The following is a 24,809-nucleotide window of genomic DNA, read 5'->3' on the forward strand; positions in this document are numbered from 1 at the left end:
AGCCTCCTATAACACGTTTTTGAAGAAAAATGGGAGGTGGCCACCACCGCAATTTTGACCGTGTCACAGGTTCCGTCAAGCCCAGACAATTCCACAAAAGGGAAGAGAGGTGGAGCTGAGGGTGGGGCTGTAAGGCTGGGATCAACTGACGACACCCGGTTGAACTAGCTACAAGCTAACCTGATGCTAACGCGGAGGTGGGAGCTAAGCTAACGGAGGTAGCAACCTAGCTACAACCGGAGTTAACTGTACACAACACCAGAGCTTCTGAGTCAGAGATACGCCGGGCTGACCGCTGGGTAAAACCGGGTGGAACACAGAGGTCTTGCGAGACCTCCACAAGCCGGCAGCCCGCGCAGCAGACAGAAGCCGCGATCAGACAGAGATGCGCCGAGCTGCGGGGAGCTGGAGAACCGGGTGGAAAACATCGGTCTCCCGTGAGCTCCACAAGCCGATAGTGGGAACCCAGCTCCACCAACATGTTATATTTCAACCCATTTTCTAAAGTGCAGCATTATGTTAAATGCACTGGGTTTTACCCTATTACATTTAAATTTCATGGTTAAACAGTACATGTTAAAATCTAAGCTCAGCTCGGCAGTGACCTAAAATACATAAATATAATTTTACTTACCGAAAAAATGAAGTGGAGACTCCTTGGACGCTCTATTAGTGCAATTAATGCCACAGCAAGTCATTTTGTCCAACAATTGCACAAAAATATCCAAACAAGAATACACAAACACAGAGACTCAAAATCCCGGAACAGTTTCCAGGCCAGACCGAGGCTCTACTGAGGCCTTTCCACGGAGCTAGCTCTGTGGTCACGTGGGTCTGATGCTCATTAATTATACAGAATTTTAGACTTTTAATACACTTAAACAGAAGAGTGAGAAAAAAATTCACCCCCCTCAGAGTTGTCATGAGTGTAAACTAGATCAGTTAAACCAAAAACATGTTCTGGTACCAGGCTGTAAACATGTTTATTTCTGCTGTAAAATTGGTATTTTTAACATGGGAGTCAATGAGGATTTGCTCGCTTCTGACACCAGCCCCTAGTGGATGAGGGTGGAACTGCAATTTTTGGTACTTCCGGGTTTTCCTCAATTTTTGAGCCGCATTGTGGGGGCTTGGTTTCAACCCACTGGATACCAAGGTCATTACAACACCCATCTTTACTAAGACGCTGTTGTAGGTGCCTTTTGTCAGAGTTGGAGGGCAGAGTTTCCTTGAAACGAACCATTTTATTTACAGGTATAAATTCAGGCTGATGAGAATAACTCAAACACGACATAAATGGCATCTCGATAGTGCCGACGGTAATGTTTAATCATATGTTGTATCTACATATGCTTTCAAAGATTTAAAATAGAACTGTTAATTTAGCACTGATGTTGCATTCAGGGACCCGCAGACATCCAGGTTTGGGTTTTATTACCTTTTTTTCTTTTACATTTTGAGTTTTATTTTTGTCCGTCTGGCATGAAAGAAGACTTTTTCTCATACAAACCCGAGACGCTCTGGTGACCCTGATTTGAGGTTATTCCAGGTCATCTGCTTGAGAATCTCCTGGTTTTTTACCTGCTGTCTGTGACTCAGGGTCACGTAACGAGACCGTCACAGATAGCTGGTGCATGTCATCACGGCCCAATCCCAACACTCGCACTTCCACCCTTGTGCCCTTCAATTGCGCGATCCCTACCTGAGTGTGTAGGGTGGGTCGATTCTCAAGTTTGGAAGTTGACCACGCCCCTTTTGCGCTCTTGATGTGCACTTCACTCAAGCCTGCATCGATGCGGACTTTGGTGAAGTGTATTACCCACAATCCATTGCTGCAGGAGAAAAGGCTCAAGTTCCTTTTCTGGAAATATGTATTTTCTAATGAAATTATTCCTTTTAGGACGATTAGTTGATGCTCTGAATGTTTAGCAGCAATGAATTTAAATTTATTTCAAATAACAGTTTGGTTGGTTGTTTTAAAGTTGTTAATAAAGGTTTTTTTTTTTTAAAGTATCACAGCGACCAGCATCCCTGCCTGAAATCAACAATTACTGCTCACTTGTGTAATGAGTTAATTTACATGTTATTTAATGAGCCATAAGACATAAGATTCCATAGTAATATGAAATCAACCTTATGGATCTTTGGGTACTTTTAACCAGAAGATTGGAACTTTTTATTGCAGGGATTAGATAACAGCTTCGTATTCACTCAGAGACAACAGAAGAGAGTCAAGTTTAAAAGTTTAAAGATTTATTACTAAACAAATTAAATTAGACTAACTTAAACACTAAATGTATAGTGTAACTAAGGTGAATGGGACGGAGAATGGTGTAGTGTGGAATGTTGATTAGAACCAGCAAATCCGAAGAAACGATTAGTTCTGGTGGGAAGTGAAGGTGATGTCTTTGCGCTAAGCTTTGGTTAGGAGATTCATAAACACATTCGACGCCATTTGTCGTCTACATACCCTTAGTGGAAGTCCCCGTCTAGATCAGGAGGTGTAGAGGTCCAGCTTGACCTTATGGAGCTGAAGCCTGTAGAAACAGCCGCGGCAGCCGACCACCAGTCTTGAGACACTTCCGGGTCACGACAGTTTTGTTGGCATCTAGCGAGACCCAAACCTGGGTCGTGATGGTTCAGCTTTTATTCTGAAAGGAACCGTTGCAGCAGTTGGAACAGCAACAGATTTTATCCAGCTTGTCGTTGGTTCTTTCGGCTGAAGAGGAAAGTTACGGATTGGCCACTCCGTCAACTTCTCTAGAACGCTTTGAACTGGCGTTAAAGATGGCGTGGGCATAGTTTTATACTTCGGATGTTTTGGTTTATGGTCGAATGAAAAGATGACAGATTTACCAAACACCACCAAAACCACGCCTCCGTCAGATCTGGCAGATTCTGATTGGATCAGTAAAGCAATGTGTCATGTCTTACCGCTACGTGAGATCAGTCCTAGTGGAAACATTTAAAGTCATATTACTTATTATCAGTGTTGGGAGTAACGCGGTACAAAAGTAATTAATTACTGTAATGCATTGCTTTTTGCTGTAATGTGGTAATGTAAGGCATTACAGGGAAAGAAATCAGTAATATTTACTCGGTACAATTGTCAGTAACGCGGTAATTACAACGCATTTTTAAACCCAGAATCAAGATGTGGGTTTCCTAAAAATTCAAATTGCGGGAAGCCTGAAAAAAGATCCTGTATCCACATATATGACGTCATTTATGGACTCAGCTTTGCGGGCATTCTATGAGCAGAGAGGACGCAGCGGTAACGGCTCAAATACTCCAGCTGCGTCCTGCACGCGTTCACTGTTATATTCACAAAATCGCTCCACCAAAACAAAGTAATTCATTTGCGATCGTTTATATCAGTTCATATTCTCTGGTACTTCATGTACTTTTCAGCTGAGTTCAGAATCTGTGCCCCGGTGATTTCAACTCATCGCTACTGGAGCGCAGCGCAGATTAAGCGTTCGGTAGATCCCTTTGGCTGATTAGTTAGAAAGTAGGAAATCTAGGAAACCGTTTTTCTGGAAGACGGAGAAAACATGCAGCATGCAGGAAGGTTAGAGAGAGAAAGGGCCGGAAATTATTCAAATAAAATCAAGAAAAAAGTAGGTAGATTTATCCCCAATAAACATTTTTACCAGTGAAAAGCAATAATATATAAGCATTTAATATTTATACATGTGATAGAATCAGATCACCCCAGAAGTCAGTCCCACGTCCAGGGCCGTATCAAGGCATTTGGGGACCAAGGCAAATACAGGCTTGGAGCCCCCACCACCTCACTCCCTGCTCAGTTGATATAAGATGGCAGCGTGCTGAGAGTACAGATTGTTGTTGCTTTTATTTAATAAACAATCATTCAAAAGAACTGTTTTTAACAGCAATCCTAGCTCAGACACCACATCACCTTCCACATATATGTCATGAGCTCATTGAGCGTCACATGACCAGATTCATACTGAAGTTGTTTTGGTGAAAGTAACTTAAAGTAATGCAAAAGTAGTGTAATGCCTTACATTTTCAAATCATTAATATTGTAATGTAATTAATTACTTTAAAATGAGGGTAACAAGTAATAAATAATGCATTACAGTTTTGAAGTAACTTGCCCAACACTGCTTATTATATTCTATAGGATTATAATAAAGTCATTAATATTGTGATTTCACAGATCGGTCACATCTTATTATTGACTAACACTTTGTTTGATTAGCTTTATTAAAATAGAATTCTTTGATTTATTAAAAGGAGAGAGTCCATTCTTCATTCTTCTCTTGAGCTGGAAAGAAGCAGTTTAGAGCAAATGCACGAGACCTTGAGGCCGTATCTCATGCAGACTAGTTCTGTGTCAGAGGAGAGGGGGAAATGACTTTTGGTGGAAAACAGTCGTTTCATACCGTTACACTTGTGTACCACACACTTGAAGCTTTACTGCCCGCTTTCTCCGAGTGCACTTTGCTGAAGACCGCAGGGCGATATTGGGATTGTGACGTGACTTTTCACTATCAGCTGCCAATCAGAGCTCCGCCGCAGGTGGACGAGCTCAAAGCTTCACTATCACCTTGAACTCCACCAGCAGGTGGTGCTGGTCCAGAATCAGCTCTGACATGAGATAACACACTGCCCCCTAGTGTTCAGCTGCAGGATTGTCATCAAAACATCTCACAGGTGCACCAGGAGATCAAAAACCACAATCTAAGTCCTGAACAGTCACTGGACCTGAATCCCACATTTCAGCAGATCATCAGTCTAGCATGATTCTACTCTGGAGGATCCAAACATGTTCAGCAGGAAGCAGCGATGGCTCCGGATGGTCCAGAACACACTCTCACTGAGCTCTGAGCTCATTCTGCTAAAGGACCATCCAGATGTTTGACCGGCCTACATGGACAGATCTGTTTCTCCTCCTCTGGATCAGTGGTCATCATGGAGTTTGGTGGTCCCCCATTCTAGATGTTCCCACTAATCCCTGTCCCATCCTGGAAGATCCTTCCTCCCCTTAACTCACGGAACAGCTGAATCTCTGGGTTCTTGCTTTGAGGTCAGACCTTTTGGCTCCGCCCCCTCCCCCCTCTATGATCCACCTATAAATCCTTAAACCAAACCAGAAAGGGGCCATTTTTTACCTTTCAGACACAATCAGCTGATCTGCTGAAACAAGTCCCGCTGTCGTTTGTTTGGGTCTGGATGAGGCAGAGAAGTGATCCGATGTGGGAGCAACACAGAACATCAGGCAGAATATTTTTAGGATCTTGTTCCACACCTCCACCTCCTCCATCCCTCCATCACAAGCACTGATGGCTGCGTTCCTCTCTCTCTCTCTCATCACTTTCAGCAGCTTGTGAGGAAGAGTAGTAGGAGGAGGAAACAGGGGAGTAAAGCCGAGCTGAGAGTCTGATTTTTCCTCTCAGCTGGATTCTCCTGCAGCAGCTCAGAACGTTGGAGCTCTGATTCTCTGATGGAGTTGGATTTCCCTTTTCTCCTCCAAACCAAACCACTGCATTCTTCTGGTTTTAGATGCATCATCATCTCCTGCAGGCTATTTCAGAGCACCAGCACGGACTGAATTTACCCAGAAAGCTTTGCTGCTGGATGTCTACAAGACACTGCTCACTGGAATTAGAGAAGATTACCCTCATTAATCCTAAAGAAGGTCTGTGAAGTGATGGAGAAGCAGTTTGGTTGAGGAGGGGAAGGAACCCTGATGAAGAAGCTACCTTCGGACCAGTGAACATCCGTTTGGGTCCATTCTCCACCCATCAGATGTGATGCTTTTATGCCAGTCAGCTGTTCTTTCAGCTTCCAGAGTCAGAAGGTTTCGCTTCTTCAGGAGATGGCGGCAGCCATCGCCAGCTCTCTGATCCGACAGAAACGCCAAGCTCGCGAGGCCAACAACGAAAAGGTTGCCACCAGCAAGAAGCGCTCGAGTCCCAGTAAAGACCCGAGGTCTCTCTGTGAGAGACACGTCTTCAGCGTCTTCAGCAAAGTTCGCTTCTGCAGCAGGAAGAAAAAGCCAGTCCGCCAGAAACCAGGTGGGCCCCGAACCGCCGTGTCTCTGTGAGGACACACCTGCAGGGTCAGCTCAGGCGGATTTTGGTTTGTGGTCTGGAAGCTTCTGAGCTTTTGCTCCGGTTCAGAGAAGCAGCAAGCAAATGAAAACCTGCGAGTTAGGGCTGAGTGATGATGAGTTCACGGGCCAGGGAAACGTGTTGGATTTTGTAGTGCTGTTTGTCAATGATACATTCACAAAATGCTAAAAAAAATCTGATTTTTGAGTTTCAGGCAGGCGGCTCCTGAGCTGCAGCAGAGTTTTGATTCGTTTCCGTTTCAGGTAAAATAAACAAAACCACCATAAGATTTCTGGTTTAAGCAGCTCTGAGGTCAGTTTTGTTTTGTTCCAAAGCTTTTTAAGAAAATTAAATAAACTTTATTTCATCATCGTCAGAAGCTTTAGTAGAAATGGTCTTGGCTCTGATGCAGGGACAACATCTGGATGTGGAGAACAGGATCCATCAGGTGTTCACATTTCACAGCCTTCCATACGAGCCTCATGTCAGCTCCTGTTCGTACCTCCAGAGCTGTTCAGACCTTCTCTTCAGACGTTCCCGTCACATCTGCTGTAGAAACATCTGGATAGATAAGAGGTTCAGCTGAGTTTACAGTTAGTGGTCTAATGAGTGTCTTATAAGAACATCTGTTAGAGGACTCGGACTGATCTCAGTTTGGTTGTTTGCGGATCCTCAGAAGGAGTTTCTGTCTTAAGAGCAACTAAAACACAGATCTGCGGCGTGGTGCATGAGGTTCCTCCGTCCTGGTAAATAATTGATGTAAGAAGAGAAAAGGGCAGTTTGTGATTTTAGTTTCTGCTTTAATAAAAGCGATTCTCCTCGGATAGAAGAACTGCATCGTCTCAGGAGGAAACAGGAACTTAAATAATGATGCTTTTCCTCCTCTGCCCAGAAACCACCACCACCATTACTTTGCTTGTTGAAGCGCCTCGGGATTTTTATCTTGAGAGGCGCTATAGAAATGATATTTTCTTCTTCTTGTTCTATTTTTACACAGCTTAGTAAAGAAATGGTTGTTTACCTGAAATGTTTCGGCTATCGGCCATCATCAGAGTTCGCCGGTGTTGGTGGCGTCACTTCTGCTGCCCGCAGACGCCACCAACACCGGCGAATTCTGACGATGGCCGAAACATTTCAGGTAAACAACTATTTCTTTACAGAGCTGTGTAAAAAAGAACAAATAATGGATTACTAGACTTATCTTGAAATAACTTTTCCTGTGAGAACGGGTTGATACAAACCTTCAAAGTAAAGTACAGAGGTACAGCAAATCATCAAATCAAATCAAAGATACTTTATTGATCCCAGAGGGAAATTAGAGTTTCAGTACACACAATTCAGAGATCAGACATACATGGGCAAAGACACATGACAAGAATTGGTGACTGTGGTCATTCGCAACCCTGAGTCGCGCTACCTTAATAGAGATAAGAGGGTTACATGAGGATTGGTTCAGGTGGAGGGAAAAAAAGGCACTTCAGAGTTACCCTCCATAGGGAGGGCAGATTTGCTCTGCAAAAAAAACACCTCCAACAGGAATGCAACAGACTTCAGACAACACAACATAAGTGTCCACTAGGTAGGGTGGTGGGTTGGGACTATCCCCACTTCAGTTCCTGCAGCCACTACCAGCAGCGCATGTCACCTCAGTGTGAATAGGGGGAGGAGCATTGAGGGTTGGAGGGTTGCAGTGACCCTGGACGCTTCAGCTGCCTTCCCGCAGTCCCGCCCAGGCTGGGAAAGGAAGCAGAGTTGAGTTGCCATAGCGACGGCACATTCCACATATCTTCTGAGGGGGGAGTTTTCGTTGGCGCCAGATTCTGATTAGAAATTGTTTTGGGGCCAGACAGAGATAATTTCCTCTCTGTCTTACAGTCAATCATGTTATGTGTGCCATGAATTAGACCAATCAGTGGCTGGAATAGAGCCACACGGCAGCCCAACGTGCTGCTAACGGCTAATACGGTACACCTGTAGCCTCCTCAGGTTAGGACATGGTTGGTAAAAATAGAAATAAATGAGCACCAATAAAAAGACATGGTTACAGTGAATGACATCGCTGACAGTAACGGACCAAACGGGCGTGTGTCCGTCTGGTTAAAGTCAGACAAGCTGCTCGTTAAACGGTGTCGAGACCAGGTTCTGACAAAGTTTGAGAATCCGTTGATCTGTTTTAGCTCCTGAACCAGTCCCGCCTAGCCTGGCAACCCTTTCTATCTCTCTGACTATGGCCACGACTGGCTCAGTCGAGAGGCCAAATCTAAACGTCTCCACACACAAATGGACCAATCAGAGCAACGACCAGCGTGACGTATTCATTGTTACATCAGTCAGTCAATGGGGCAGTCCACCACGCACCACTGAAGAAGAAGAAGCAACATTTTTCTAAATAAACCTCCGTCTGTTCATGTCTCAAGGAAAGGTTTAAGTCATCCAAAGTTGAAGCCAAAGCCGTTTAAAATGGACGCCATCCCAGCTCTAGTGTTAAGCCAGGCCAACAAACGTAGAGCGCTGTGATTGGCTAGACGCGAAACAGTTTGGCCAATGGTGGACACGCGGACGATTCCATCTTTTGCTACTGCTCTGGTTCGTCTAGATTTCTAGGCTAAATTGGAGCTGCAGGATGTAAAAGTTTATAATCCCGGAGGATAGTGAGTACTAAACACACACACACACACACACACACACACACCATAGAGGCAGCATTCTCCAGCGTAAAGTCTCATGATAAGAGAGTATAACGAAGCGAAATGTCTGCTCTTTCGGAGCGTGGACGTCTTTTTATTCATGATTATTAAAGGCTGCTTAAATGTTCACAGATGTAAAACATTCTTTTTCTTTTTTATTGCTTATTGTTGAAGAAAGTAAAGTGAGCAAAGTGATTTTGAGGATTGATATTTCAATGCCGGGCTGCGCAGAGGTGCAGTGGTTAGAGCTGTTGCCTTGCAGCGAGAAGGTCCTGGGTTCGATTCCCGGCCTGGGATCTATCTGCATGGAGTTTGCATGTTCTCCCTGTGCATGCGTGGGTTCTCTCCGGGTTCTCCGGGTTCCTCCCACAGTCCAAAATCATGACTGTCAGGGTGATTGGTCTGTGTGTGTGTGTGTGTGTGTGTGTGTGTGTGCATGATTGTTTGTCCTGTGTGTCTCTGTGTTGCCCTGCGATGGACTGGCTCTCTGTCCAGGGTGTACCCCGCCTGATTGCCCGTTGACTGCTGGAGATAGGCACCAGCCCCCCCCCCCCCCCCCCCCCCCCCCCCGCAACCCTGCGTGGACAAAGCGGGTTCAGAAGATGGACGGATGAATATTTCAATGCCTGTTTCACTGATTTGACACCAACATCTCAGCTTTGTTCTGTTCTTCTCCGACGCTTGAAGAGTTTAGTTTCAAATAAAACTCTTAAAGAGAAACTGCTTTTTGCTTGATGCTTAAAATAAATAAACCTTTAAACCTTCTGCTACCTTCAAATCTAACGCCGCAGCAGAGGACATCAGAGTTAGACAGAAACAGTCATTTCTTTTATATCCAGATGTTTATTTATAGTCATGGATGAAAAAATGATCACATGATGTGAAGTCGTCGATGCCCAGCCCTGCTGACCAGTTAGTTACTTATCTAGTTAGGTAGGGTTACTACCGGTGATGAGTGAACTAATCTGTTGATTTGTTCATTATTTCTGCCCCCCGCCTCCCTCTTTCACACACACACACACACACACACACACACACACACACACACACACACACACACACACACACACGTTTCTCACACCTCTGTGGCTCTCTGCTTGCAGATCCCCAGCTGAAGGGCATTGTGACTCGTCTCTACAGCGAGCAGGACTTCTACCTGCAGATGCTGCCTGATGGGGCCATCAGCGGCTGTAAGGACGAGAACAGCGACTACAGTAAGTCCCTGCACTCGGGTCAAAGGTCAGGGCGTCCATTCTGGATGTTGAAGCCCCAGCAGTCAGAGTTTTTTTTTTTTTTGTTGTTGAATCATGGAGAGCTGCTTCAGTAAAACCAGAAGCAAAAGGAGGACAAGAGGAGGGGGAGGCAGAGGAGGAGGAGATGTTTGGTTTTTTCTCTGATCATCTGAGTTAAATAAAGGAGGATTAACGGCAGCATTGCCGTGGGCCTCTTTCTCCTCCTCATCCTCCTCACCCACACAGCAGCTCTCAGTCCCAGAAGATTAAATCACCCCTCATCACTCGGTCCTCCATCTCCTCCTTATCCTTCTCCTGCTTCTCCTCTGTCTCCTGCAATCCCTCCCACTCGCCTTCATTCAGGATTTTCTCACAGTTCTTCAGAAACACGTCAGCAGGCGGATTTTAGCAGATGGAGCTTTTTGTTCTTTTAACTGAAGGAAGGATTTAGTCATTAGGAGATAAAACCACCAGTGCTTCTGCTGCTGATGGTTCTGCTGCTGATGCTTCTGCTACTGATGCTTCTGCTGCTGATGGTTCTGCTGCTGATGCTTCTGCTGCTGATGGTTCTGCTGCTGATGGTTCTATGTGGTTCTCCAGCTCTGTTTAACCTGATCCCGGTGGGTTTACGGGTCGTTGCCATCCAGGGAGTGAAGGCGGGACTCTACGTGGCCATGAATGCTGAGGGATTCCTCTACACATCAGTGAGACCCAGCTACACACACACACACACACACACACACACACCCAGTACCGCTATTAACTGACTGGGTGGATCTGAGATATAGGAACCAGATAAATGGCTGTTTAGCAGAAGAAACAACCGTTTATATAGCGCCTCAGAAGGTGCTTCACGAAACAAAAATTAAAAAGATTAAAAAATGACAATTAAAAAAACTATTGGGAAAAGTAAAAAAAAAGTGATTAAAAAATGTGACAAAAGAAAAAGAAAGAGAAGGTAGCGATGAAGAATCAACTGAAGGTCCCACCAAAGCTTGAACAGGTGAGTCTTCAGCTGCTTTTAAAGGAGACCACTGAGTCCACCGATCTCAGGCTCAGGGGGAGAGAGGTCCAGAGTCTGGGGGCCACAGCAGCAGATGATCTGTCACCTTTGGTCTTTAGTCACCGGACCTCAGGGACCTGCTGGGGGTGAAGGGACTGAGAAGATCACCAATGTAAGATGGTGCTTGTCCATGTAAGGCCCTATGGACCAGAACCAGGATCTAGAAATGAACCCTGAAGGTGACTGGCAGCCAGTGAAGCTGGAGGAGAAGCGGGGTGATGTGGGCGTGTTTGGAGGACTTGGTCAGAAGCCGAGCACAGGCGTTCTGAACCACCTGTAGACGGTTCAGGGAGGTTCTGCTCAGACACGTGAAAAGAGAGTTACAGTAGTCTAAGTGTGAGGAGATGAAGGTGTGGAGAACTGTCTCAAGTTCAGAGCGGGACAGAATGGGACTCAGCTTAGCAACGTTCCTGAGATGGAAGAAGGAAGAGCGAACAAGAGAACTGACATGAGAATCCAGGGTGAGAGCTGATGGCTGTGCTTCATTCAGGAATCGCGACTACAACACCTGAAGGATTGAGGTTACGCATCTACCTTCACAAAGATGATCAGGTTCTGTTTGTGTTGCTGTTATAGGGTGGGGGAGGGGTTGGTTCTGCTCTGATTGGCTCTCGTTGACCACCTGTTATGTCCAGAGGGCTCAAACACACACCTGTCAAGTCAAGGTGCTGAATGGAGAGCTTTCTCCGCTCCAGCCGAGTCCTGTTTGGCTTCAGATCAGCCAGCCAGCAGGTCCAGGCTGAAGGACAAAGAAAACGTCTCAGAGCTGCATGAGGATTAGGCTTAGGGTAGATAAGTCCTCGTGATTCAGCAGGTAGCTACGGGACGACTAGTTAATAACAGTTATCTCACTTAGTCTTTAGCCGCTGCAGGTTACCTGAAAGACGTTTGACTCGATTCCCTCACATAAAAATAAACAAGCGTCCAAATGCAGCATCAGAACCTGGGAGCCCTCGACGCTCTGCTTCCTGGTGAGGCTCGTCTGTAGGCTCGTGATGATCAGCTGACGGGTTTTAACAGCTGTCTGCACCCAGCCAACGAGTGTGTGTGTGTGTTTGTGTGTGTGTGTGTGTGTGTGTTCGTGTGTGTGTGTGTGTGTGTGTGTGTGTGTGTGTGTGTGTGTGTGTGTGTGTGTGTGTAACTTAGCCTCCAGTTTAATGTGAAACACGAGCGATGCAACACCTTCCAGCCTGTGAAGATGACTGTTTTTTTTATTCATCAGACAAAATAAAATCTATTTTTATTTCAATCGAAGCGACTGAGTGCAGCAGGTTTGGACGGATGGTAAAGTCCTGTTCATGGTGGTGCTGTAGTCCCTCTCTTCCATCAGAGATGAAGCTGATGGAAGAATCTACAAACGTTCAAAATGCCGCAGAAAAGAGAAACCCCTTCAGAATAAAAGCGGTGTACAGTTGAGGCGTGCACACGACATGCGATCACACAGAAACGTTTCAGGTGGGACTTTATTTTCTTCATCAGCCGATCTAGTGGAATTTAAAATGCCCGCCCCGCCGGTTGCCAGAGCGTTCACGTTAACCGGCTTGCAATTACAAAACTCTCCCTACAGTTTAAAATCTCGATGCTAAGTGTTCTTCTTACAGAGCCAAACTTTATTTTCTGTCTCTGTTTGTGTCAGGATATTTTCACACCAGAGTGTAAGTTCAAAGAGTCGGTGTTCGAGAACTACTACGTCATCTACTCATCCACGATCTACCGGCAGCACGAGTCGGGCCGCGCCTGGTTCCTGGGTCTCAACAAAGAGGGAACCATCATGAAGGGGAACCGTGTGAAGAAAACTAAACCGTGCTCGCACTTTGTCCCCAGACCCATCGAAGGTAAGGAAACCCCCGTGAACAGGACACGTGTCAGATTTACACAATGTGGCATAATAACCCCAACTAAAAATGATTTACAAAAGAAAAACAACACTTTTTGAACATAAATATATTTAAAGGGACATTATGGAAGTGTGACAGCCAAAACATGTATAGAAATAATAAATGTCTTCTTCATACATTCTCCTGCAATGCCCTGGTCCTGTAGAATGAGCCCTGGCATTTTTACTGTGATTGCCTGTTTTTCTGTAAAATCACAGAAAAAGAGAGATGCTCGGGTCGAGCAGGCTGCTTCATGCGCGTTCACGCTCAGGCATCGCCCGTAGCATTTGCTATCCGTAGCTTTAGCAGCAGAGAGAGAGGCAGTGCCACTTTGTCGCTGTTCCTAACGCCTAGTGACAAAGCTAGCTACATTTCTGAGGACCCTTAGCTACTTTCTGTAGAACTTTCTTCTAGATATTTCCTGCTAATTAGCAACAAAATAGCCATTTTCACTCCGAACCGTTCTTTGAACGTTGTTTCAGCTGTCATCAAGGATGTAAATGTTACAGATGCTGTGAATGTCACTGGTGTGTAGCTCACCTAAGATGTCTGACTCTCATGCAGAAGACCTGGGTTTGATGCTGGATGTGAACATAGTTTATTTAGAGTTTATTTTTTACATTAATGGTTTATTTTTTTTACAGTAAGATGCCCAAATTTTTATTTGAGACTCGCCGAACGGCATTGAATTCACAGATAAAAAAGATGTGGGTTCAACTTTCATTTTGGAACAATTTTTCAAGCAAGGGAAGGGAATGATCTGAGCATGCAGGAGGACTGACCCATCATAAACCTTTGTCGGCTGTGCTGAAGAGAAAGGTACAGAACCACATTATTTAATTAATTAGCTGCACGTTCTCCTGTCCTCTGTCCTCGGGGCCACACACACACACACACACACACACACACACACACACACACACACACACACACACACACACACACACAAAAGGGACTGTCTCAGCTGTTATTTTCGTTAAGGAGTGTGCACGTATATGGCGTTTAAAGCGTGCCACAACCCGTGCACGCGCATTGGTTCCACAGCGCGCGTGTGAACGGGACTCGCGAGCGCAAATATACATGGCAGCGCGCGTGTGAACGGGACTCGCGCGCGTGTGAACGGGACTCGCGAGCGAAAATATACATGGCGAGAGGTCATTTGTGCACTGAGAGGGAGCAAACTGTGTCTGTGAGCGCACAAGGATGTGCACAAGTGACAAACCTGCGTGCGCGCGTTGTCAACGAGCACACGGCAGAGGAAAACATGCGCGCGCGGCAGCCTCTGTGCGCGCTCGGCAGCCTCTCTGCGTGCTCGGTTTCTGACTCCTGCTCGCTCGGCTGTAAGGGCTTTTGGCACTCTGGAGGCGTGGCCTGTGGCAGATCTTGTCTGTCCTCTGATTGGTTAGTTCACCCCGCACTTTACCCTCTATATATATAAAAAAGTCTGATGTTCAGTAGTGGCTGGCATAGCTCAGCTGGGAGAGCGGGTGACTCTCGCCCCGGAGGATCCAAGTTCGAGTCCGGCCAAGGAAAATGTAGTAGACGTCATGTTAATTTTTCTTAATTTCAGGTATTTTACAGTTGTGACCGTTCAACTGTCATTAAACGTCCGAATGTTTGCTGGGCAGTGTTTTAAAAAGTGCACATAAGCTAGATGGTTTTAACCATATAAAATTACATTTTTTGTGATACTGGAAAAATACATACTGAAATAAAACTACTGATTGAAAACTTTATGACTGTGGTTGTACAATATATGACTCACTAATACACTGCAAACGCCCTTAGAGTGGGGCTTCCAGAGAGAGAGAGAGAGAGAGAGAGAGAAAAGTTCTTGCCTCATTAATGAATTGTTTATTTTTTTCAGTATTTAAATGACAAATTATCCTTTCAAATAATTAATTGATGAGTTACATAATTGTCCATTTAGAATTGTTGAATGGACTGAGTCAAGTTTGGTGCACTTTATATATTTCAAAACATGTTTTTTTTTATTTTAATGATGCATATAAATAATTTAAATGTTAATTTAATGATAATTTCTATTTTTTCATTACCTCACCCTTGTTTTGACAAAAACGGGACCTTGCTGGATAATATCATGGAGAAACTATTTGTTCACAGTACATGGCTCAGTGAGGATCTGTGTACCAAAGGAGGAGATACTCAGAAATCTGTCTGCAGATTGTTACAACCCAGACTGGAAGTGGTGGGCTGTAATAAGAAAGGAGACCAAACAGAGGAGTGGGGGTTCAACAACTGATTTATTTAACAAAAGTAAGGATTTACTAAAGCAAGTTAGTGAACAGAAAATGGCCATCTCAAGGTTTTACTCGGATGTCCCTCAGCAGGGTGCAGCACTGTTGAAGGTCATCTGAATGAAAGCTTGATATGCAGTTTCTTTATGAAATGGACAATTATGTAACTCATCAATTAATTATTTGAAAGGATAATTTGTCAATTAAATACTGAAAAAAATAAACAATTCATTAATGAGGCAAGAACTTTTCTCTCTCTCTCTCTCTCTCTCTGGAAGCCCCACTCTAAGGGAGTTTGCAGTGTATTAGTGAGTCATATATTGTACAACCACAGTCATAAAGTTTTCAATCAGTAGTTTTATTTCAGTATGTATTTTTCCAGTATCACAAAAAATGTAATTTTATATGGTTAAAACCATCTAGCTTATGTGCACTTTTTAAAACACTGCCCAGCAAACATTCGGACGTTTAATGACAGTTGAACGGTCACAACTGTAAAATACCTGAAATTAAGAAAAATTAACATGACGTCTACTACATTTTCCTTGGCCGGACTCGAACTTGGATCCTCCGGGGCGAGAGTCACCCGCTCTCCCAGCTGAGCTATGCCAGCCACTACTGAACATCAGACTTTTTTATATATATAGAGGGTAAAGTGCGGGGTGAACTAACCAATCAGAGGACAGACAAGATCTGCCACAGGCCACGCCTCCAGAGTGCCAAAAGCCCTTACAGCCGAGCGAGCAGGAGTCAGAAACCGAGCGCGCAGAGAGGCTGCCGAGCGCGCACAGAGGCTGCCGCGCGCGCACGTTTTCCTCTGCCGTGTGCTCGTTGACAACGCGCGCACGCAGGTTTGTCACTTGTGCACATCCTTGTGCGCTCACAGACACAGTTTGCTCCCTCTCAGTGCACAAATGACCTCTCGCCATGTATATTTTCGCTCGCGAGTCCCGTTCACACGCGCGCGAGTCCCGTTCACACGCGCGCTGTGGACCCAATGCGCGTGCACGGGTTGTGACACGGGTATGACGCGATACACGTATAGCATGCGCGCCTCATGCACGAGCCTACTATTGAAGCTGCCGTTACGCTTTTGGCCTGAGGGGGCAATCGCGAGCATAAAGATTCAAAACTCCATAAAGTCCCTTTAAAATTTGCAACTTTAAGCAGCTTGTTGTTTTTCGTAGAAGAAGTGCTTTGAATTTTGACAGCAGAAAGACTGTTGTATTTGTAGAGCTATTCATGTTTGATTTAATCATTTTCTGCTAATATCCGCATTCCCTGGGGAAAATATGCATTTTCTTTTTGCTAAATTAAATATTTTTGGTCATTTTTAAACCTAATAATAAAAACATAATAGTGTTTGTTTTTTTAACAAACCCCTTTAGGGAAAGGTCAAATTTAAAAAATGTTTCTAAAATAACTTTTTATTTTCTGTGGCTCTAATCCTCTTCCAGAAGTATTTTTCCAAAACTATAGATTGTCTCTTTTCATGTCCTGTAACATTTTCAGCTCTAAACAAGATTTATTCCAATGGATTACCTTTGAAAACAGCTTTTTGGATTGTCCAAAGATGGAATTTTCCCTTTAGTTTACTGAAGGAGTAAATCTAATCTGAGAATCCAAAAGGAGTCTACCTGAGAGAAAAACGTGTTGGTTTTGAACACCTGGGTGCAGCACGACGAGCCAAATGACGTTTTTGCTGATTTCATAGCTGAAAAAGGAGCCTTCGGTGTCGGGATAAGTGAGAACAGCTGCTGATTGTGTCGCAGGAGCTTTTGAGTTTTAATTCTCAAAGTTCTTGAGAGTTGCTCTGGGTTAGGCTTGTCCTGGTTCTCCTGAGGGTCTGGAGGGCTCAGAGGTGACTCACCCATCTCACCAGAACCTACTCTAAGGACAAGGTGAAGCTCTAATATCACAGATTGAGGTTTAACAGGAAACACGAGGCTCTGTCTCTGCTTTCAGTTGCTCTGCTCACTTCCAGCAATCACCTTCTTCTTTTTGTCCGCCTCGTCTTCACATCTCATCCCTCTCCTCTCCTTTCTGCCCTCCTCCACCCTCAGTGATCATCCTGCAGGGCTCCTCGTTTCCATTGTTCATCCTCTTTGTAGGAATGTAACATGTTTTATTGGCTTTTTCATTTTGTTTTTAACATTTGTTAAAGGGACTTTACAGAGTTTTGAATTTTTATGCTCGTGATCGCCCCTCAGGCCAAAAGCGTAACGGCAGCTTCAATAGTAGGCTCGTGCACGAGGCGCGCATGCTGTACGTGCACACTCCTTAACGAAAATAACAGCTGAGACAGTCCCGTGCGTGTGTGTGTGTGTGTGTGTGTGTGTGTGTGTGTGTGTGTGTGTGTGTGTGTGTGTGTGTGTGTGTGTGTGTGTGTGTGTGTGTGTGTGTGTGTGTGTGTGTGTGTGTGTGTGTGTGTGTGTGTGTGTGCAACATGTTTTGACAGCTTGCCAAAAGATGCGATGGGAGCAGAGTTTCCCTCCGATGGCCAGTCAGAGTTAGGCTCAGCTGAATTACTCAGGAAGTGATGCTGTTTTAAATAATGGCCATATCTTGGTTTATTAAATCAGAACTTGCCCTGTAAAGGGGTTTTGCCAACAACTCAGATACACACCTCCCTCAGATATGATGCTGATTTTGTCTGTAAGAAAATATCTATGTGCAGTGACGTTAATTATAACTTGTGTCATGGAGGTACGGTGAGCGTGTCTTGTCCAGTCAGTGCGCTGATTAAATATACGGGTCATATATTTCATTTCATCCTTGTTAATCTTTCATTGTAATAATAATATTCATTTCAACTTCAGTAATTTAAGCACAGATTAATCAAAACATTTCATTTAACCATATTGTCCATTTCATTATGTGCTTAGTTATTTATATAACATCTGTTCATTCAACCATATTATTATTTAATGGTTATTTAACTTATGAGTTGTAAAAGTTCTTTCATGAGAGTGAGCAATCCTGCGGTCTTATCAAATGAAGGCTTTGTTTGGGAACATAGGCTGACATCCTGTTCCCCCTGAAATGTCTCAAGGGCTGCAGAATCTTCTGGGCTTTAGAAGACAGGATAGAAACTCCACTCTGATGGTGGAATTATGTCTGCAGGTGACCGGACATTGTGTAGGTCAACATGTAGGTGAAAAGTGACCCTTTTTGGACGTTACTATTTGTTCACTCTTTATTTACTTAACTGAGGCAAATTTCTGTTTGTTTGATCAACTGTAGACTACATATCTTTAATCACTGTAATGCCTTAGATTGATTTTAAAAAGATCACTATGTTAAATGAGCTGGCTCCTTGGAAAGTGTCAAGAAGCTCTGAAACATTCAGTTTGGTTGCTGATTGATTAATCTGGACTTTTTAAATTTGGGACCCAGTAATAATAACAAGTACTCCAAAAGTCGGTTGTTCTACGAGATCATTTCGAGGTTTCTCAGTCAGACTGAAGTTCAGTCCTGGACCTAGTCTTAATGGTGGTAGTTGGTTGGACAAGGGGGCGTTCTTAGGGCTGGACTCAGCTCAGCCACTAGACTGATGTCATGTTGGTTGGTACTGCCTCCGGCTTTTCCCAGCAAGCAGCACAATGCTCCACCTGACATAAATGAAAGCTGAAAGGTAATATTTTTGTTTTCTCACTCCTTCTGCAGTCTGCATGTACAAGGAGCCATCTCTGCACGAGCTTGAAGAGAAGCTGCTGAAGTCCTCACGAAGCCCGACACTGAACAGCGGCCGTGCCAGGAGCCTTGACCGACCATCGCGGCAGGCTGCCGACTCCTCCACAGAGCGAGAGGCGTCGTAGCCTGCAGTGCCCTCTGCAGGAGGAGGATGACTAGGAGGAGAACTCCCATTATACACTTCCTCTGTTCAACAACTACAACCACACCAACAACCACCAAGAAAACAATGGCAAAACGAGAATAAGAAGCTAAAAATCCAGAGGAAGTTTCTCTTGCTTGTGATGAAATATTTTAAGTCAACGGGGAGGGGTGAGGGGATTGCTCGATAATGAAAAAAAATCAGGACGTAGATGATGGAGTTTTACATTTTATGCAAAAAGTCCTGCTGAATTGGTGCCAGGAGGCTAGCACACCTACTCTCCATCAACACATTGTAATCATTTCCTTCACAACGACAAAAATGCTTGCCGAGTCGAGTGTTGAGAACTCTGAAGCTTTAAGCCATGTAGAAACTTCACTTTCTGTCATTTCGTAATGTATGCAGAAATTTTCGCACTTTTCACACGCTGTGCTTCTTATTCTTCTCTCTGTAGTTCAAGTCTAATCAGGAGAAGATTCTGTTTTGTCTTACTTAGCTGCCACATCTTGATTGATTTAGTTGTTTTTATAGGTTTGAGACTTATTTTAGGTCTAGTCACAGACACTGCCGATTAAAAAAGTCCAAAAGCGAGTAAGTCCAGAAAGACTTCTGGTCCGCCTGGGTTGGACTGCTTCCACTGAACAGGGACCATCGGGTAACCTGTTTTTGATGTTACAAACCAGAGGATTGGAGTCCCCTTTGGGTTTGTTTCCGTTCACAACAGTTGCATTTTTGCATGCTTGAAACTAGCCAACAGTGTTAGAGTGATTTCTCCCCTTCCACAAAGTTGCTCCTTTCTCTGAAAATCATCTTCAGTTGTGACATCTCTGCAGGAGGATTAAAAATAGGCTTGGTATCAAGAAGGTTTGGGGTAAATAAAAACGTTCAGAATCGCTTTAATATTACGTAATTGTTGGTAAACCTATTAGGACATATTCATTAGGATTTATATTTATTATAAACAGAAATACTCCAACTAAACCTTAACCTAACCCCAAGATCCAGGTTCAGGCCTTTGCACAACAAGTCTGTACTTAACATCTCATATTTTTACTGGGTAAAAAACAAAAGTAAAATATTAAAGCAGTTATTTACACACTAATGCTGGAGCTGTCCTCCAGTTTTTCAGATTTTCATTTAATGGTTGACTGGTTTAAAGGGATACTAAACAGATTAGGCTTGCTTTTAGCACCCCCTAGTGTCCGTTAGTAAAAACAAAATTGAAACTTATCTCCTCGCTGTGTGTTCGTCTTAATCTGACTGCTGAAATGTCTCCTCAGCCTTTACTCGTTTCTACGGGAGCAATCCATCACTAAATTAAACAAATCAGCTGTGTTCTAGATCAAAAACATGCAGGAAATGTGCTGGAAGCAGACTAAAAAGCCAAGCATGTTAGCTTCACTTTACTAAGTCCAACCGGGACAGGAAGTTGCAAGTGCCATGTTCTGGTCACGGGGGCGGTGGGGGTCTGAGTGACATTTCATTGAACCTGTAAAAGGATCATCTTAGCACATACTGGCTCAAGAAAATGATTTTAAAATATGAAAAGGTTGATTTGAATGCCTTTAAAAAGTCACAATATTGTGTTTTTTCTCCTCTGGTCAACCTAAAACTGCAGCAAATGATGATAAAAGTGTCAGATTTTAGATATGACAGTCATACTAAGTTAGTAGACAAAGCAGAATACGTCTAATATTTAGTATGATTCTTGATCTTTGGTGAGCTAAAGACCAGACAGACCCACTGCTGGCAGCTTTTAGCGATCATTTTTAAAATGTGTACAGATGTTGTGTGCAAAGGTCTTTGTGCCTTGTTTCAACATTCATGTATTTATAACATCCAATCATATAGGCATTGTTGCAATCAGACAGGTGTGAGGAAGTTCACCTTCTTGTCTAGATTTTATGTCAAATATATAGAAAATTGTTGCATGAAGTTTGTTAATCATATAGGCAATGCTTGACAGCAAAAAAAATGATGGGAAGCTGTACAACAGAATTCTCAAATCTTCAACATCTCAGTTCCTAAATTACATCATTTTTTTATTTCAAAGACTTATAGTAGAAGTTGTTGCATTACTCACGTATTCTACAAATATACTCACAAAACTGCTCTTTTTTCAGAAGCTGTTGAAAAACATTCATCCTAAAACAGGTGTTGTTCCTTGTGTTGACCACTAGGTGGCATATTCCATAACTCGGATAGAATTTCACACACAAAACATGTCCGTGTTAAAAGGATGCATTAGGCATTAACCAGAACCTTATAAATGATGCCTGTCCTCATTAGGACTGAGATGTGGTTCCAGTAAGATCTCATGGTCTTCTTACTGATGGTTACCTCTCAAGGTCCCCAAAAGTAGCAAAAATAGGAACATGCACACACTTATTCAGGAAACAGCATCCAGGAAACGCTGAATGAAGAGATAATTGAAAAAAGGTGATCAATTAATGACTGCAACTACTGTGACTCTGCAGCAGACAGGAAAGTAAAGAAATTAAGTACAACCAACTTTTCTAATGAAATTGGATTATTTGAGGGTGGCAACTCACATCAGTAGATTGAAAATGTAGCAACTGTTGAATCTGTAACGCTTTTGTTTGCAAATTTTGTAGTTGAAGCATTGAAGCAGCTGAAACACCCCCGCCCCTTCAAAAACAGTTAAACCCAGAAACATCGAAGCACAGAAGCAGGGACGGATGATTTCCACAGAAACAGCTCACGGTGTAAACTTTCAAATCGAGAGGTGAAAAAGGAAAAAAGCTGAAGTGTCTGTGATGAGGCTGTGGAAGTGCTTCGTGATGCGTTCAGGGCACGTGCTTCCCAGCGCTGAAACGTTGTAGACAGTAATATTGCATGATTTATTGTCTAAAAGTACAACGGCACTTGCAAGCACTTAGATTTTTAATATTTTATTGAACACTAACAGCAAAGTTGTGTTACTCTGATCCAGCCTGAAAGGGACTGGAGAGGCCCCGCCCACACAGCTGTAACCTTAGATAAGACCATGTAACGTGCTTTATGATTAATGGTCTGCTATGTCATAATATGCCAATGGATGAGGTTTTAAGCATCGGGCTGACAGGTTAAACATATGACTGCTTTCTTTTACTGTTGTGAGGTTCTCAGGATGCTGATTGGTGTAGAGTAATTAAGACCACGCCCCTTTCAGTGTATTAGATAACCATGGGAGGAGTTTGTTTATGGATTGTGTAAGGAATTTCAGAGGTGTGAGGGATCTCATTTGGATCAGAATCAGCTGGTCCTCCCCTGGTTCTGACTTCATCGAGGTGCGTTTTTGTGTCAGCTGATGGGAGGTTTTGGTAGCAGGTTTTAACACTGCCCTGAAAACTGAAGCTATTTCAGTTCGACGTCACATGAACCTCATGGGCCAACTAAAACACTTCCTGCGACTTCCAAAATAAAAGACAGAAAACCAGACAAACATCAGAAAAATCTTAAAGCAACTTCACTAAGATTGTCCTTCCAGTTTATGTCCCCGCCTCCTACCCATCTTGGATCGTGATGTTCAGACTGAGTCACTGCACTGCCCTTTGACCTTAGTCCTCCTCTCAGACTCAAACCCTTTAACTCCTTTCTGAGTTACCAGCCGGGCCTCATAAAAACATGCTGTCAGCATCCAGAAGCTTTCACTGCCTCCGCCGAGAGATAAACACCTGAGAGTCACCTGAGCATCGTTTTGGTTCTGTTTGGCTTTCATTCGTCAGAACTCTGGTCCCATCGGGTTTTACAGGTTTGGATAAGAGTTTTGAAACACCGGACAGCTTTTGATTCGAGGGTTTTTAGGAAGACAGGTCGCCTCCCGTCGGCTGACAGACTAAAACTAGCAAAACTGGTTTTTAATCAGTGATTGTTTTTTGCTGCACATGGAGAACAATGATCACTCTTGTCAGCGCATGCCTCACACAGTTTAAGATGTCCTAGTGGGCGGGGCCAAGGAAAGTGACTCTCATTGGCTGCAGGCAGCAGGCGTTCAGTTCTGTTGCTGAATAAAAACAGTCAAAATAAAGGAAACGTATGAACCAATCAGAAGCCACTCATCTGCCTCGGAGAAAGTCGAGAAAGTCTTCCATTTTTGTGTTTCTGTTAGACCACAAGGATTGTAGAGACCAGCAGGACCAGACAGGAGGTTTCACCATTTCTTGGTCCAGAATGTTCCGAGTGAAATTGTCTATAATGTTGCTCTGAGAGAGAAATACGGGTGTTTTCTGTTGCATGTTTTGCTCTGGACCTGTAGGGGGCGCCGTTGCTGCAGGGCCCATTTCGTCCTGGGTTTGTTGGGGGCACTGTTATCCTGCAAACGGGAATGGAGGACTGAAAACTGTGTCCGCACCTTCTCTGAGACTTCATTTAAATGCTTCATGTAGAAAACCATCGCAAAAACGCAGCAGGAAGAAAAATATAAATAAAAACAAAACAACATGACAACACCAGAGTCTGACATCTTTGTTTTCCATCATCAGGTTCCATGATTGTTTTCTTAGGTTATATCAGGGCCCTGGCTCTCCAGAGGTCATCTTGGGTTTTATCAGGGCCCTGGCCCCCCAGGGATCCTCTTGGGTTATATCAGGGCCCTGGCCCTCCAGGGGTCATCTTGGGTTATGTCAGGGCCCTGGCCCCCTAGGGATCCTCTTGGATTATATCAGGGCTCTGGTCCCTCAGGGGCCCTCTTAGGTTACATCAGGGCCCTGGCCCTCCAGAGGTCATCTTGGGTTATATCAGGGCCCTGGCCCCCCAGGAATTCTGTTGGGTTATATCAGGGTCCTGGCCCCCCAGGGGTCCTTTTGGGTTATATCAGGGCCCTGGCCCCCCAGGGGTCATCTTGGGTTATATCAGGGCCCTGGCCCCCAGGGGTCCTCTTAGCTTATATCAGGGCTCTGGACCCCCAGGGGTCCTCTTGGGTTATATCAGGGCCCTGGTCCCCAGGGGTCCTCTTGGGTAATATCAGGGCCCTGGCCCCCCAGGGGTCCACTTGGGTTATATCAGGGCCCTGGCCCCCCGGGGGTCATCTTGGGTTATATCAGGGTCCTGGCCCCCCCAGGGGTCCTCTTGGGTTATTTCAGGGCCCTGGGCCCCCAGGGGTCCTTTTGGGTTATATCAGGGCTCTGGACCCCCAGGGGCCTTCTTAGCTTATATCAGGGCCCTGGTCCCCAGGGGTCCTCTTGGGTAATATCAGGGCCCTGGCCCCCTAGGGATCCACTTGGGTTATATCAGGGCCTTGGCCCCCCAGGGGTCCTCTTAGCTTATATCAGGGCTCTGGACCCCCAGGGGCCCTCTTAGCTTATATCAGGGCCCTGGTCCCCCCAGGGTCCCAACGATCATTAAACATCTGAATATTTGCTGGGTCGCTTTAGCAGGTTTAAATAACGTACCTGTAACTTAAAACACCATTCAAGTTCCCCAGAAAACTTGATAAGCCTTGTGGGCCGGACCGTGAGAGCGGGGGTGGGGTGGGGGTGGGGGGTGGGGGTTGCTGTACTCTGTTACTGTTTGTCATTAGTATCAGCAGATGAGAGGTCCACGATTCGTTTTGCTGCTGTGCGTCGTCCATGTCAGCGGAGAAGCTAGGGCCGGGGAGGGGTGGTGGGGACCACGCTTAGCCTGGCAGCCCCACAGGCCCATAAAGCCCTGGGGGAAACCCTGCCCTTTATGCACACATTCTTCTTGCAAAACAGGCAGAAATCACCCGAAGACATGGGAATTCCAGCGTCAGTGAATGAATGAAGCTTGAGCGAATTGTTGTTTTCAGGTTC

The 24,809-nt window shown here is 44.6% G+C and overlaps 1 protein-coding gene across 3 annotated transcripts in view; it reads left to right on the forward strand.

Moving 5' to 3' along the window:
* LOC107379885 (fibroblast growth factor 12) overlaps positions 1–23,486 on the forward strand; it is a 42,161-nt gene extending 18,675 nt beyond the window's left edge. For 2 of the 3 annotated variants that reach the window (XM_054742376.2, XM_054742375.2), the window contains exons 2-5: positions 9,874–9,984; positions 10,603–10,706; positions 12,702–12,900; positions 18,867–23,486. In XM_054742376.2, the coding sequence (XP_054598351.1) occupies positions 9,874–9,984; positions 10,603–10,706; positions 12,702–12,900; positions 18,867–19,018 (566 nt within the window). In that variant the 3' untranslated portion in view covers positions 19,019–23,486. Of the gene's footprint in view, positions 1–4,038; positions 6,048–9,873; positions 9,985–10,602; positions 10,707–12,701; positions 12,901–18,866 lie in introns of those variants that run through there. The other variant, XM_054742374.2, reaches the window with a different exon arrangement.
* The last annotated feature ends 1,323 nt before the right edge of the window (positions 23,487–24,809 follow it).

The sequence above is a fragment of the Nothobranchius furzeri genome, chromosome 13, assembly GCF_043380555.1.
Source record: "Nothobranchius furzeri strain GRZ-AD chromosome 13, NfurGRZ-RIMD1, whole genome shotgun sequence".
In the NCBI taxonomy this organism is placed as follows: Eukaryota; Metazoa; Chordata; class Actinopteri; order Cyprinodontiformes; family Nothobranchiidae; genus Nothobranchius; species Nothobranchius furzeri.